At 53.2% G+C, this 15,778-nt stretch overlaps 1 protein-coding gene across 1 annotated transcript in view; it reads left to right on the top strand.

The window, feature by feature from the left end:
• Positions 1-15,778, top strand: part of LOC116938326 (MBT domain-containing protein 1-like) — a 56,589-nt gene that overhangs the window by 2,304 nt on the left and 38,507 nt on the right. Inside the window, exons 2-5 of the mRNA XM_076064359.1 lie at positions 1,292-1,338; positions 1,827-1,934; positions 7,830-7,977; positions 10,496-10,578. Of these exons, the coding sequence (XP_075920474.1) occupies positions 1,292-1,338; positions 1,827-1,934; positions 7,830-7,977; positions 10,496-10,578 (386 nt within the window). The remainder of the gene's footprint in view (positions 1-1,291; positions 1,339-1,826; positions 1,935-7,829; positions 7,978-10,495; positions 10,579-15,778) is intronic.

Below are 15,778 nucleotides of genomic sequence, written 5' to 3'. Positions count from 1 at the left end.
GTCTCTGTGTGTCTGTGTGTCTCTGTGTCTCTGTGTCTCTGTGGGCCGAGAGGGTGGGACACCACATCGCCTACGGTGAGGTCGGGGGGAGGCAGTCTGTGTCTGTGTGTGTGTGTCTCTGTGTGTGTCTGTCTCTTGTCTGTGTGTGTGTGTCTCTGTGTGTGTCTCTATGTGTCTCTGTGTGTCTCTGTGTGTCTCTGTGTGTCTCTGTCTCTGTGTCTGTCTCTGTGTGTCGAGAGGGTGGGACACCACATCGCCTACGGTGAGGTCGGGGAGGCAGTCTCTCTGTGTGTGTGTGTCTCTGTGTCTGTGTGTGTGTGTGTCTCTGTGTGTCTCTGTGTGTCTCTGTGTCTGTGTGTGTCTCTGTGTCTCTGTGTCTGTGTGTCTGTGTGTGTGTGTCTGTGTGTGTGTCACTGTGTGTGTGTCACTGTGTGTGTCTCTGTGTCTGTGTGTCTGTGTGTGTGTGTCTCTGTGTCTGTGTGTGTGTCTGTGTGTGTGTCTGTGTGTGTATCTTGTCTCTGTGTGTGTCTCTGTGTAGTATCTGTGTGTCTCTGTGTGTCTCTGTGTGTCTCTTTCTCTGTCTCTGTGTCTCTGTCTCTGTGTGTCTCTGTGTCTCTTGTCTCTGTGTGTCTCTGTGTCTCTGTCTGTCTCTGTGTCTGTCTGTCACTGTCTCTTGTCTCTGTGTCTCTGTCGGTCTCTGTGTCTCTTGTCTCTGTGTCTCTTGTCTCTGTGTGTCTGTCTCTGTCTGTCTCTGTCTGTCTCTGTGTATCTCTGTCTGTCTCTGTGTCTCTCTCTGTCTCTCTCTGTCTCTGTGTCTCTATCTCTCTTTGTCTCTGTCTCTCTCTGTCCCACCCCGTGTCTCTATGTGTCTCTGTCTCTCTGTGTCTCTGTGTATCTGTCTCTCTGTGTCTCTGTCTCTCTCTGTCTCTCTCTGTCCCACCCCGTGTCTCTCTGTGTCTCTGTCTCTCTGTGTATCTGTCTCTCTGTGTCTCTGTCTGTCTCTGTGTCTCTGTCTGTCTCTCTCTCTCTGTCTGTCTCTGTGTCTCTGTCTCACCCCGTGTCTCTCCCCGTGTCTCTGTCTCTCTGTGTCTCTGTCTCTCTGTGTCTCTGTCTCTCTTTCTGTCTCTGTCTGTCTCTGTCTGTCTCTGTGTCTCTGTCTCACCCCGTGTCTCTCTGTGTCTCTGTCTCTCTGTGTCTCTGTCTCTCTGTGTCTCTGTCTGTCTCTCTGTCTCTGTCTGTCTCTGTGTCTCTGTCTCACCCCGTGTCTCTCCCCGTGTCTCTTTCTGTGCAGGTTCAAAGGTCATGCCTATGGAAGCTGCTGTTGGATTCTTTAGGAAGGTGAGCGGTGGTGGTGGTGGTTTGTGTGGTTGTTGTTGTAGTTGTTGTGGTTATGGTGGTTGTTGTGTGGTTGTTGTGTGGTTGTTGTTGTAGTTGTTGTGGTTATGGTGGTTGTTGTAGTGGTGGTTGTTGTGTGGTTGTTGTGATGGTTATTGTAGTGGTGGTTGTTGTAATGGTTGTTGTTGTTGTGGCTATGGTAGTTGTTGTTGTAGTGGTTGTTGTTGTGGTTATGGTTGTTGTTGTGGCTATGGTGGTTGTTGTTATAGTGGTTGTTGTTGTGTGGTTGTTGTAGTGGTTGTTGTTGTGTTGTTGTTCTAGTGGTTGTTGTTATAGTTGTGGTTGTTGTTGTTGTTGTGTTGTTGGTGTTGTTGTTGGTGTTGTTGTTGGTGTGTTGTTGTTGTAGTTATGGTGGTTGTTGTTATAGTGGTTGTTGTTGTTCTAGTGGTTGTTGTTGTTATAGTGGTTGTTGTGTTGTTGTTGTTGTACAGGAGAGGGAGGTGAAGGTGCAGGATGGACCGTGGTTCCAGGAGGGAATGAAGTTGGAAGCCATCGACCCCCTCAACTTGTCCACCATCTGTGTGGCCACAGTACGACGGGTGAGCAAACACTCACCCACTCACTCACCACCTACTCACCACCTACTCACCCCTCTCACTCACCACCTACTCACCACCTACTCACTCACCACCTACTCACCACCCACTCACCACCTACTCGCCCCTCTCACTCACCACCTACTCACCACCTACTCACCCCTCTCACTCACCACCTACTCACCACCTACTCACCCCACTCACTCACTCACCACCTACTCACTCACCCACTCACTCACCTACTCACTCACCACCTACTCACTCACTCACTCACCTACTCACTCAATCACCTACTCACTCACTCACTCACCTACTCACTCACCCACTCACTCACTCACCCACTCACCCACTCACCCACTCACTCACCCACTCACTCACTCACTCACCCACTCACTCACCACCTACTCACCTACTCACTCACCACCTACTCACCACCCACACACTCACCACCTACCCACTCACTCACTCACCCACCCACCCACTCACTCACCCACCACTCACCCACCCACCCACTCACCCACTCACTCACCCACTCACTCACCACCTACTCACTCACCCACCCACTCACTCACCTACTCACCACTCACCCACCCACCCACCCACTCACCCACCACTCACCCACCCACCCACTCACTCACCCACCCTCCCACTCACTCACCACTCACTCAACCACTCACTCACACACTCACTCACTCACCACTCACTCACCTACTCACTCACCCACTCACTCACCTACTCACTCACCTACTCACTCACCCACTCACCCACTCACTCACTCACCACCCACTCACCCACTCACTCACCACCTACTCACCCACTCACTCACCACCTACTCACTCACCCACTCACCCACTCACTCACCACCCACTCACTCACTCACCCACTCACTCACCACCTACTCACTCACCCACTCAGACACTCACCCACTCACTTACTCACTCACTCACTCACCCACTCACTCACCCACTCACTCACTCACCCACTCACTCACTCACCTACTCACCTACTCACCCACTCACTCACTCACCCACTCACTCACTCACCACCTACTCACCACCTACTCACTCACCCACTCACTCACCACCTACTCACTCACTCACCTACTCACTCACCCACTCACTCACCACCTACTCACCTACTCACTCACCACCTACTCACCACCCACTCATTCACCACCCACTCACCACCCACTCACTCACCACCTACTCACCACCCACTCACTCACCACCTACTCACCCACTCACTCACCACCTACTCACCACCCACTCACCACCCACTCACTCTCTCACTCACCTACTCACTCACCACCTACTCACCTACTCACTCACCACCTACTCACCACCTACTCACTCACTCACCTACTCACTCACTCACCTACTCACTCACTCACCACCTACCCACCTACTCACCCACCCACTCACCCCTCTCACTCACCACCTACTCACCACCCACTCACTCACCACCTACTCACCCACTCACTCACCTACTCACTCACTCACCCACTCACCTACTCACTCACTCACCTACTCACTCACCACCCACTCACTCACTCACTCACCCACTCACCACCTACTCACTCACCACCTACTCACCACCCACTCACTCACTCACCCACTCACTCACTCACTCACCCACTCACCACCTACTCACTCACCCACTCACCACCTACTCACTCACTCACCCACTCACCCCACTCACTCACCACCTACTCACCCACTCACTCACTCACTCACCTACTCACTCACCCACTCGCTCACCACCTACTCACCACCCACTCACTCACCCACTCACTCACTCACCCACTCACTCACTCACTCACCCACCACCTACTCACTCACCCACTCACCACCCACTCACCCACTCACTCACCCACTCACTCACTCACCCACTCACTCACTCACCCACTCACTCACCCACTCACCACCTACTCACTCACCCACTCACTCACTTACCTACTCACTCACTCACCCCACTCACTCACCACCCACTCACTCACTCACCTACTCACTCACTCACCCCACTCACTCACCACCCACTCACCACCCACTCACTCACTCACCTACTCACTCACTCACCCCACTCACTCACCACCCACTCACCACCCACTCACTCACTCACCCACTCACCACCTACTCACTCACCACCCACTCACTCACTCACTCACCTACTCACTCACTCACCCACTCACCTACTCACCCACTCACTCACTCACCCACTCACCCACCCACTCACTCACTTACTCACTCACTCACTCACCCACTCACTCACTCACCCACTCACTCACCCACTCACTCACTCACCACCTACTCACCCACCCACTCACCCACGCTCTCACTCACTCACTCACCCACTCACCTACTCACCACTCACCACCTACTCACCCACTCACTCACCCACCCATTCACTCACTCACTCACTCACCATCTACTCACCACTCACTCACTCACTCACCACCTACGCACCACCTACTCACCTACTCACTCACCACCTACTCACCCACTCTCTCACTCACCACCTACTCACTCACTCACCCACTCACTCACTCACCACCTACTCACTCACCACCTACTCACCCACTCACTCACTCACTCACCCACTCACTCACCACCTACTCACTCACTCACTCACCACCTACTCACTCACCCACTCACTCACCCACTCACTCACTCACCCACTCACTCACTCACCTACTCACTCACTCACCACCTACTCACCCACTCACTCACTCACTCACCCACTCACTCACCACCTACTCACTCACTCACTCACCACCTACTCACTCACCCACTCACTCACCCACTCACTCACTCACCCACTCACTCACTCACCTACTCACTCACTCACCCACTCACCTACTCACCTACTCACCCACTCACTCACTCACCCACTCACCCACCCACTCACTCAGCCACTCACTCACCCACTCACTCACTCACCACCTACTCACCCACCCACTCACTCACCCACTCACTCACCCACTCACTCACCCACTCACCTACTCACCCACTCACTCACTCACCCCATTCACTCACCCACCCATTCACTCACTCACCACCTACTCACCCACTCACTCACCCACCCATTCACTCACTCACCACCTACTCACCACCTACTCACTCACTCACCCACTCACTCACCCACCCATTCACTCACCCACTCACCACCTACTCACCCACTCACCCACTCACCACCTACTCACTCACACACACCACATACTCACCACCCACTCACCACCCACTCACCACCCACTCACCACCCACCCACTCACACACTCACCACCCACTCACCACCCACTCACCACCCACTCACCACCCACTCACTCACCCACTCACCACATACTCACCACCCACCCACTCACACACTCACCACCCACTCACCACCCACTCACCACCCACTCACTCTCACTCACTACACACTCACTCACCCACTCACCACATACTCACCCACTCACTCTCACTCACCCACCCACTCACCCACCCACTCACCCACCCACTCACCACCCACTCACTCTCACTCACCACCCACTCACCACAAACCCACCACACACTCACCACCCACTCACTCTCACTCACCACCCACTCACCACATACCCACCACCCACTCACCACCCACTCACCACTCACTCACCACACACAATTACCACACACTCACTCACCCACTCACCTCACCACTCACCACCTACTCACCCACTCACTCACCCACCCATTCACTCACTCACTCACTCACCATCTACTCACCACTCACTCACTCACTCACCACCTACGCACCACCTACTCACCTACTCACTCACCACCTACTCACCCACCCTCTCACTCACCACCTACTCACTCACTCACCCACTCACTCACTCACCACCTACTCACTCACCACCTACTCACCCACTCACTCACTCACTCACCCACTCACTCACCACCTACTCACTCACTCACTCACCACCTACTCACTCACCCACTCACTCACCCACTCACTCACTCACCCACTCACTCACTCACCTACTCACTCACTCACCACCTACTCACCCACTCACTCACTCACTCACCCACTCACTCACCACCTACTCACTCACTCACTCACCACCTACTCACTCACCCACTCACTCACCCACTCACTCACTCACCCACTCACTCACTCACCTACTCACTCACTCACCCACTCACCTACTCACCTACTCACCCACTCACTCACTCACCCACTCACCCACCCACTCACTCACCCACTCACTCACCCACTCACTCACTCACCACCTACTCACTCACCCACTCACTCACCCACTCACTCACCCACTCACTCACCCACTCACCTACTCACCCACTCACTCACTCACCCCATTCACTCACCCACCCATTCACTCACTCACCACCTACTCACCCACTCACTCACCCACCCATTCACTCACTCACCACCTACTCACCACCTACTCACTCACTCACCCACTCACTCACCCACCCATTCACTCACCCACTCACCACCTACTCACCCACTCACCCACTCACCACCTACTCACTCACACACACCACATACTCACCACCCACTCACCACCCACTCACCACCCACCCACTCACACACTCACCACCCACTCACCACCCACTCACCACCCACTCACCACCCACTCACTCACCACTCACTCACCCACTCACTCACCACCAACTCACCACCCACTCACCACCCACTCACCACATACTCACCACCCACTCAACACCCACTCACCCACTCACCACATACTCACCACATACTCACCCACCCACTCACCACATACTCACCCACCCACCCACCCACTCACCCACTCACCCACCCACTCACCCACTCACTCACCCACTCACTCACTCACCTACTCACCCACCCACCCACTCACCCACCCACCCACTCACCCACTCTCTCACTCATCCACTCACCCACTCACCCACCCACCCACTCACTCACCACCCACCCACTCACCACCCACTCACCACACACTCACCACCCACTCACCCACTCACTCACCCACTCACCACCCACTCACCACCCACTAACCACCCACTCACCACATACTCACCACCCACTCACCACCCACTCACCACCCACTCACTCACCCACTCACTCACCCACTCACCACATACTCACCCACCCACTCACCACATACTCACCCACCCACTCACTCACTCACTCACCCACTCACTCACTCACCCACTCACCCACCCACCCACCCACTCACCCACCCACTCACCCACTCACCCACTCACTCACTCATCCACTCACCCACCCACCCACTCATTCACCACCCACCCACTCACCACCCACTCACTCACTCACCCACCCACCCACTCACTCACTCATTCACCCACTCACTCACCACCCACCCACTCACCACCCACTCACCACACACTCACCACCCACTCACTCACTCACCTACTCACCCACTCACCCACTCACCCACTCACTCACCTACTCACCCACCCACCCACTCACCCACTCACTCACTCACTCACCCACCCACCCACTCACTCATTCACCCACTCACTCACCACCCACCCACCCACCCACTCACCCACCCACCCACTCACCCACTCACCCACCCACCCACTCACTCACCCACCCACCCACTCACTCACCACCCACTCACCCACTCACTCACTCACCCACCCACCCACCCACTCACTCACCCACCCACCCACCCACTCACCCACCCACTCACCCACCCACCCACCCACTCACTCACCCACTCACCCACCCACCCACTCACCCACTCACTCACTCACCCACCCACCCACCCACTCACCCACCCACCCACTCACCCACTCACTCACTCACCTACTCACCCACCCACCCACTCACCCACCCACCCACTCACCCACTCACTCACTCACCCACCCACTCACTCACCCACTCACCCACTCACCCACACTCACCACTGCTGCCCAGGTGCTCAGGGAAGGCTTCCTGATGGTCGGCATTGACGGCTCCGAGGCCGACGATGGCTCCGACTGGTTCTGTTTCCACGCTACATCCCACGCCATCTTCCCCGTGGGATATTGCGAGATCAGCGGACTGGCACTCACACCCCCTCCCGGTGAGAAGTACCCTCAGCGTCGTCATCAGGAGCAGTGTCATCATCATCATCATCATCTGTGTCATCATCATCATCATCATCGGTAGTAGTAGTAGTAGCAGTGTCATCATCAGTAGTAGTAGTGTTATCATCATCATTAGTGTCATCATCATCATCATCAGTAGTAGTAGCAGTGTCATCATCATCATCATCATCTGTGTCATCATCATCATCGGTAGTAGTAGTAGTAGCAGTGTCATCATCAGTAGTAGTAGTGTCATCATCATCATTAGTGTCATCATCATCAGTAGTAGTAGCAGTGTCATCATCATCAGTAGCAGTGTCATCATCAGTAGCACTGTCATCATCATCATCATTAGTGTCATCATCATCAGTAGTAGTAGCAGTATCATCATCATCTGTGTCATCTTCATCAGTAGCACTGTCATCATCATCATCAGTAGCAGTGTCATCATCATCATCAGTAGTAGTAGTGTCATCATCATCATCAGTGTCATCATCATCAGTAGTAGTAGCAGTATCATCATCATCTGTGTCATCTTCATCAGTAGCAGTGTCATCATCATCAGTAGCAGTGTCATCATCATCATCAGTAGCAGTGTCATCATCATCATCAGTGTCATCATCATCAGTAGTAGTGGCAGTGTCATCATCATCAGTAGTGGCAGTGTCATTATCATCATCAGTAGTAGTAGTGTCATCATCATCAGCAGTGTCAGGTGGAGTGAATATCTGGTGGTAGTGGTTAACGTGGTTGTGGTGGTGGTTAACGTGGTTGTGGTGGTGGTGGTGGTTGTGGTTAACGTGGTGGTGGTTGTGGTTAACGTGGTTGTGGTGGTGTTTAACGTGGTTGTGGTGGTGGTTGTGGTTAACGTGGTTGTGGTATGGTGGTTGTGGTTAACGTGGTTGTGGTGGTGTTTAACGTGGTTGTGGTGGTGGTTGTGGTTAACGTGGTTGTGGTGGTGGTGGTTGTGGTTAACGTGGTGGTGGTTGTGGTTAACGTGGTTGTGGTGGTGTTTAACGTGGTTGTGGTGGTGGTTGTGGTTAACGTGGTTGTGGTATGGTGGTTGTGGTATGGTGGTTGTGGTTAACGTGGTTGTGGTGGTGTTTAACGTGGTGGTGGTGGTGGTTGTGGTTAACGTGGTTGTGGTGGTGTTTAACGTGGTGGTGGTTGTGGTTAACGTGGTTGTGGTGGTGGTGGTTGTGGTTAACGTGGTTGTGGTGGTGTTTAACGTGGTGGTGGTTGTGGTTAACGTGGTTGTGGTGGTGGTGGTGGTTGTGGTTAACGTGGTTGTGGTTAACGTGGTGGTGGTGGTGGTTGTGGTTAACGTGGTGGTGGTGGTTGTGGTTAACGTGGTTGTGGTGGTGTTTAACGTGGTTGTGGTGGTGGTGGTTGTGGTTAACGTGGTTGTGGTGGTGTTTAACGTGGTGGTGGTTGTGGTTAACGTGGTGGTGGTGGTTGTGGTTGTGGTTAACGTGGTTGTGGTTAACGTGGTTGTGGTGGTTGTGGTTAACGTGGTTGTGGTGGTGTTTAACGTGGTGGTGGTGGTTGTGGTTAACGTGGTTGTGGTGGTGGTGGTGGTTGTGGTTAACGTGGTGGTGGTTGTGGTTAACGTGGTTGTGGTGGTGGTTGTGGTTAACGTGGTTGTGGTGGTGTTTAACGTGGTGGTGGTGGTTGTGGTTAACGTGGTTGTGGTGGTGGTGGTTGTGGTGGTGGTTGTGGTTAACGTGGTTGTGGTTAACGTGGTGGTGGTGGTTGTGGTTAACGTGGTTGTGGTGGTGTTTAACGTGGTGGTGGTTGTGGTTAACGTGGTTGTGGTGGTGGTGTTTAACGTGGTGGTGGTTGTGGTTAACGTGGTGGTGGTTGTGGTTAACGTGGTGGTGGTTGTGGTTAACGTGGTGGTGGTTGTGGTTAACGTGGTTGTGGTGGTGGTTGTGGTTAACGTGGTTGTAGTGTTTAAGGTGGTTGTGGTGGTGGTTGTGGTTAACGTGGTTGTGGTGGTTGTGGTTAACGTGGTTAACGTGGTGGTGGTGGTGTTTAACGTGGTTGTGGTGGTGGTTGTGGTTAACGTGGTTGTGGTGGTTGTGGTTAACGTGGTTGTGGTTAACGTGGTTGTGGTTAACGTGGTTGTGGTGGTTGTGGTTAACGTGGTTGTGGTTAACGTGGTTGTGGTTAACGTGGTTGTGGTTGTGGTGGTGGTTGTGGTTAACGTGGTGGTGGTTGTGGTTAACGTGGTGGTGGTTGTGGTGGTTGTGGTTAACGTGGTGGTGGTTGTGGTTAACGTGGTGGTGGTTGTGGTGGTGGTTAACGTGGTTGTGGTGGTGTTTAACGTGGTGGTGGTGGTGGTTGTGGTTAACGTGGTTGTGGTGGTGGTGGTTGTGGTTAACGTGGTTGTGGTGGTGGTGGTTGTGGTTAACGTGGTTGTGGTGGTGGTGGTTGTGGTTAACGTGGTTGTGGTGGTGGTTGTGGTTAACGTGGTTGTGGTTAACGTGGTGGTGGTGGTGGTGGTTGTTGCAGGCTATGCGGTGCGTGGGTTCAGGTGGAGTGAATATCTCCAGGACACGGGATCAGTGGCAGCCCCTGCAAAACTCTTCAGCCTGGTGGGCACTCACACACACACTGTACACACACAGTCACACACAGACACACACACACAGACACAGTCACACACAGTACACACACACAGTCACACACACAGTACACACAGACACACACACACAGACACAGTCACACACAGTACACACACACACAGTACACACACAGTCACACAGACACAGTACACACACACACAGTCACACACACAGTACACACACACACACAGACACACACACACAGTACACACACAGTCACACACAGTCACACACAGTGCACACACAGTACACACACACAGTCACACACACAGTCACACTCACACAGACACAGTCACACACAGAGTACACACACACAGTACACACACAGTACACACACAGTACACACACACACAGTACACACACACAGTACACACACACACAGACACACACACACAGTACACACACAGTCACACACAGTACACACACACAGTCACACACAGTACACACAGTCACACACACACAGTACACACACAGTCACACACAGTACACACACACAGTCACACACAGTACACACAGTCACACACACAGTACACACACACAGTCACACACACAGTCACACACACAGTCACACACAGTACACACACAGTACACACACACACACACACAGTACACACACACAGTATACACACACACAGTACACACACACACAGTACACACACACAGTACACACACACAGTACACACACACAGTACACACACAGTCACACACAGTACACACACACAGTACACACAGACACACACACAGTACACACAGTACACACACAGTACACCCACACACAGTCACACACACACAGTACACACACAGTACACACACACAGTACACACACACAGTACACACACACACAGTACACACACACAGACACAGTCACACACAGTCACACACACAGTCACACACACAGTCACACACAGTACACACACACAGTACACACACAGTACACACACACACAGTACACACACACAGTATACACACACACAGTACACACACAGTACACACACACAGTCACACACACAGTACACACACACACAATACACACACACACACAGTACACACACACAGTACACACACAGTACACACATACACAGTACACACTCACACAGACACAGTCACACACAGTACACACACAGTACACACACACACAGTACACAGACACAGTCACACAGTACACAGTACACACACACAGTACACACACACAGTACACACACACACAGTACACACACACACAGTACACACACAGTGCACACACAGTACACACACAGTACACACACACAGTACACACACACACAGTACACACACAGTACACACACACACAGTACACTCACACAGACACAGTCACACACAGTCACACACAGTACACACACAGTACACACACACACAGTACACTCACACAGACACAGTCACACACAGTCACACACAGTACACACACAGTACACACACACACAGTACACACAGTACACACACACACAGTACACACACACACAATACACACACACAGTACACTCACACAGACACAGTCACACACAGTACACACACAGTACACACACAGTACACACACACACAGTACACACACACAGTACACACACAGTGCACACACAGTACACACAGACAGTACACACACACACAGTACACACACACAGTACACACACACAGTACACACACAGTACACACAGTACACACATACAGTACACACATACAGTACACACACACACAGTACACACACACACAGTACACACACACAGTACACACACACAGTACACACAGTACACTCACACAGACACAGTCACACACACAGTCACACACAGTACACACACACAGTACACACACAGTACACACAGTACACACACACACACAGTACACACAGTACACACATACAGTACACACACACACAGTACACACACACACAGTACACACACAGTACACACATACAGTACACACACACAGTACACACACACACACAGTACACACACACAGTACACACACACAGTACACACACACACAGTACACACACACACAGTACACACACACAACAACAACAACAACAACCGCCATTCGCCACTAAGTGGCGGTGACGTCACCACGACGCTTGTGCCAGGCTATGTGCACCCTGAGGCCACGTGAAGTGTCGAACGCCCGCTTGCAGGTGGTCACGGGGCAGACCCAGGTGCCACGGGTCGACTGACTTAGATGACTGTCTGATGCACCACCTGTGCCCCCTACTGTGCCAACCTGCTGTGCTTTAGCCACCCGGCGCTCCGCTCGCTGTTGTGAGCGTCGCTCCTCCGCCCTCCGTTGTTGTTGGAGGGCGACTGCCTCCAACTGCCCAGTAGCATCCTTCACGAGCCTCCTCCACAGAGGCCGATCTTGACACCGCTGGTACCAGTCATCGGCAAGTCCACTCAGCTCCACGTCCTCCTGTACCACATCACTCCATCTCTTCTCTAGCCCGTGCCGCGCCCGCTTAGCCCCCTCAATCCGGCCAAACAAAAGCTGTTTCGGCATGCGGTGGCTGGGCATGCGGGCTACATGACCCAGCCATCGCAGCCTTTCCTGCCGGAGGAGCTCACCGATGGGACCCTGCCCAGATCTTTCAAGGATTTGTGAGCTCCTCACACAATCCAGTCTGGTTAAACCGAGGATGGATCGGAGGCAGGCCAGCCTAAATGTTTCTAACCGGCGAAGATGCTCCATTAGGGGGGTCCACGTTTCGCAAGCGTAGAGAAGGGAGGGAATGACCGTGGCCGAGAAGACCTGAAGCTTAGTGCGGAGCGACAGACCAGGTAGCTTCCACACAGCGTTACGCAACCGATGAAAAGATATTGCCGCTCGACTGATTCGGAGTGAGACCTCTGCTGTTAAACTGGAGTCAGTCATAAGCACACTGCCCAGGTATGGGAAACTCTCCACTCTCTCCACAACTGCCCCATCACCGATTGGGAGTTGTGGGGGTGGAGTGTCCGATGGTACAAAATACCCAGGCAGGTGCTTAGTTTTGGTGGGGCTGATGGTAAGGCCCCACCTCTTAGTGGCACGCTCCAGTCTCAGCAGCAGCGTCTCCAACTCCTCCTCTGACTGAGCAGCTATTACCAAGTCATCAGCATACATAACGTGGTTGAGCAATAGGGAGCCATCCCTTGACCGCACCCGGGCATCGATTAGCCTCCCATTATATCTGTACCATATGGAGATTCCCCCGGTACAGCTATTGAAGGCTTCACGAACTACGTGGTCAAAATAGATGTTAAATAATGTGGGAGCCAGAGGACATCCCTGTCGCACCCCAAGGTGTACAGGGAATGGCTCTGACTCCCGGCCACGTAGTTTTACCCGGGCCCGCTCACCATCATGAAGGTCCTTAATGATCGTGAGCAGAGGGTCAGGTACTCCAAAAGCACGAAGAACGACCCAGAGCCCAGGCCTACTGATGGTATCATAGGCCTTGACCAGGTCAATAAAGCAGAGATGTAGGTCTTGTTGGAATTCCCTACACCTCTGCTGTAGCAGACGGACAGAAAATATGGCATCTGTGCAGGACCGCCCTTTCCTGAAACCGCATTGGGGCTCCGCAAGCCTCTCCTCAGCGTGCCTGGCAAGGCGATGCTGAATAATCCTTGCCAGGACCTTTCCCGGCACACTGAGGAGTGAGATGCCCCTGTAGTTGTTACAGTCTGTGCGGTCCCCCTTCTTAAAAAGGGGGACCACCAGGGCATCCTTCCAATCCTGCGGAACCCGTCCAGTGGTCCAGACTGTTGTTATGATGTCATATAGGGCAGTCTGTGCACAAACGCCACCCTCCCTCAGCATTTCGCTTGGGAGATCATCTCTGCCCGCTGCCTTTCCTGGTCTCAGACTCCGGATCGCCTTCAATACTTCCTCAGCAGATGGCACCTCAGCCAGCCACTCACAGGGGGTGACTTCATCCAATATTTGAGGCACCGCAGCCTCAGCAGGGTCATCCTCACTTTGTGCCACGATGTTTTCCTGGCTGAGGGATTTTCCCTCCCCCAGGATCTCACAGAAATGCTCAGCAAATCTGCGAACCTGTTCCTGGGGGTCGGAAATTGGATCACCGTTTTTTCCCCTAATGATGGTAATAGGTGTGGCGCTGCAGGTTACTTTTTTGATGGAGTTAAATAGAGATTTGTGATCACGGGCCACTGAGGCAGACTCCATCTCCTCAGCAACCCGCGACCACCACCCATCCTTGCAGCGCCTCACGGCTCTCCGAACCTCCGAGCGAAGGCTGCGGTAAGCCTCCTCATTCTCTGACGTGGGATTCTGTAGCCGATGACAGTGGGCCTGTCGCTTTTTCTCAACCATCGTGAACAACTCCTCTGTCATCCAGGGTGTCTGGGGAGGTCTGGACCGCGTACCCAAAGCAGCCATTGCAGCTGCATGAGTCACAGTCCTAAACCTCGCCCATTTACCCTCGACATCAGGAGGAGTCGGGGACGATGCCAATCCCAGCCGCAAGCGATGATGAAATTCTCGCTTGCAACTTTCATCAGATAACTGAGACCAGGCCACTTTAGGTTGGAATGGGGTCCTGGGTGTACACCCACCACCGGAGTGGAAGAATAGCAGGCGCATCTTACAGATGACTAGTCGATGGTCAGAGGGCAGATCAGCTCCACGGTAGGTCCTGGTGTCAAGGACATGGGCTCGCATTCGCTGGTCCGTCACTATGTAATCCAGCAGATGTTCTTGCTTGGACCCGGCATGCATCCATGATGTTGTGTGGATGCGCCGATGCCGGAACAGCGTGTTGGTAATTACAAGCCCATGGGCTGCACAAAAATCTAGCAGCCTCCTACCGTTGTTATTGAGCTGATCTGGCCCATGCCCTCCAATCACTCCAGACCAGGTGCCAGTATCATGACCAACTCGGGCATTGAAGTCACCCAACATGATGACTCTATCCCGAGGGGCCACTTTAGCCAGCACCTGTGACAGGAGGTCATAGAAGGCATCTGACTCATCGGCTTTGCCTGCATCCCTCCACGGATGTTCATCTTCGGTGGGGGCATAAGTAACCACGACCACCATTCCTCGCCTCCGGTTGATGGGAAGGCGAGCCCAAAGTAGCCTGGGGCTTACAGCTTCCCACACCTCACCGCCACGCTCCCACGCCCCCTTCATTCTTTTGTTCAAAAGAAGACCCACACCCTGTTGTTTG

The sequence above is a fragment of the Petromyzon marinus genome, unplaced genomic scaffold (assembly GCF_048934315.1).
Source record: "Petromyzon marinus isolate PM22_M1 ecotype Great Lakes invasive population unplaced genomic scaffold, UKy_Petmar_22M1.pri1.0 PM_Scaffold_40, whole genome shotgun sequence".
NCBI classification, from domain to species: Eukaryota; Metazoa; Chordata; class Hyperoartia; order Petromyzontiformes; family Petromyzontidae; genus Petromyzon; species Petromyzon marinus.
The sequence above is the reverse complement of the archived record's forward strand: the minus strand, read 5'-3'. Positions and strand labels throughout refer to the sequence as shown.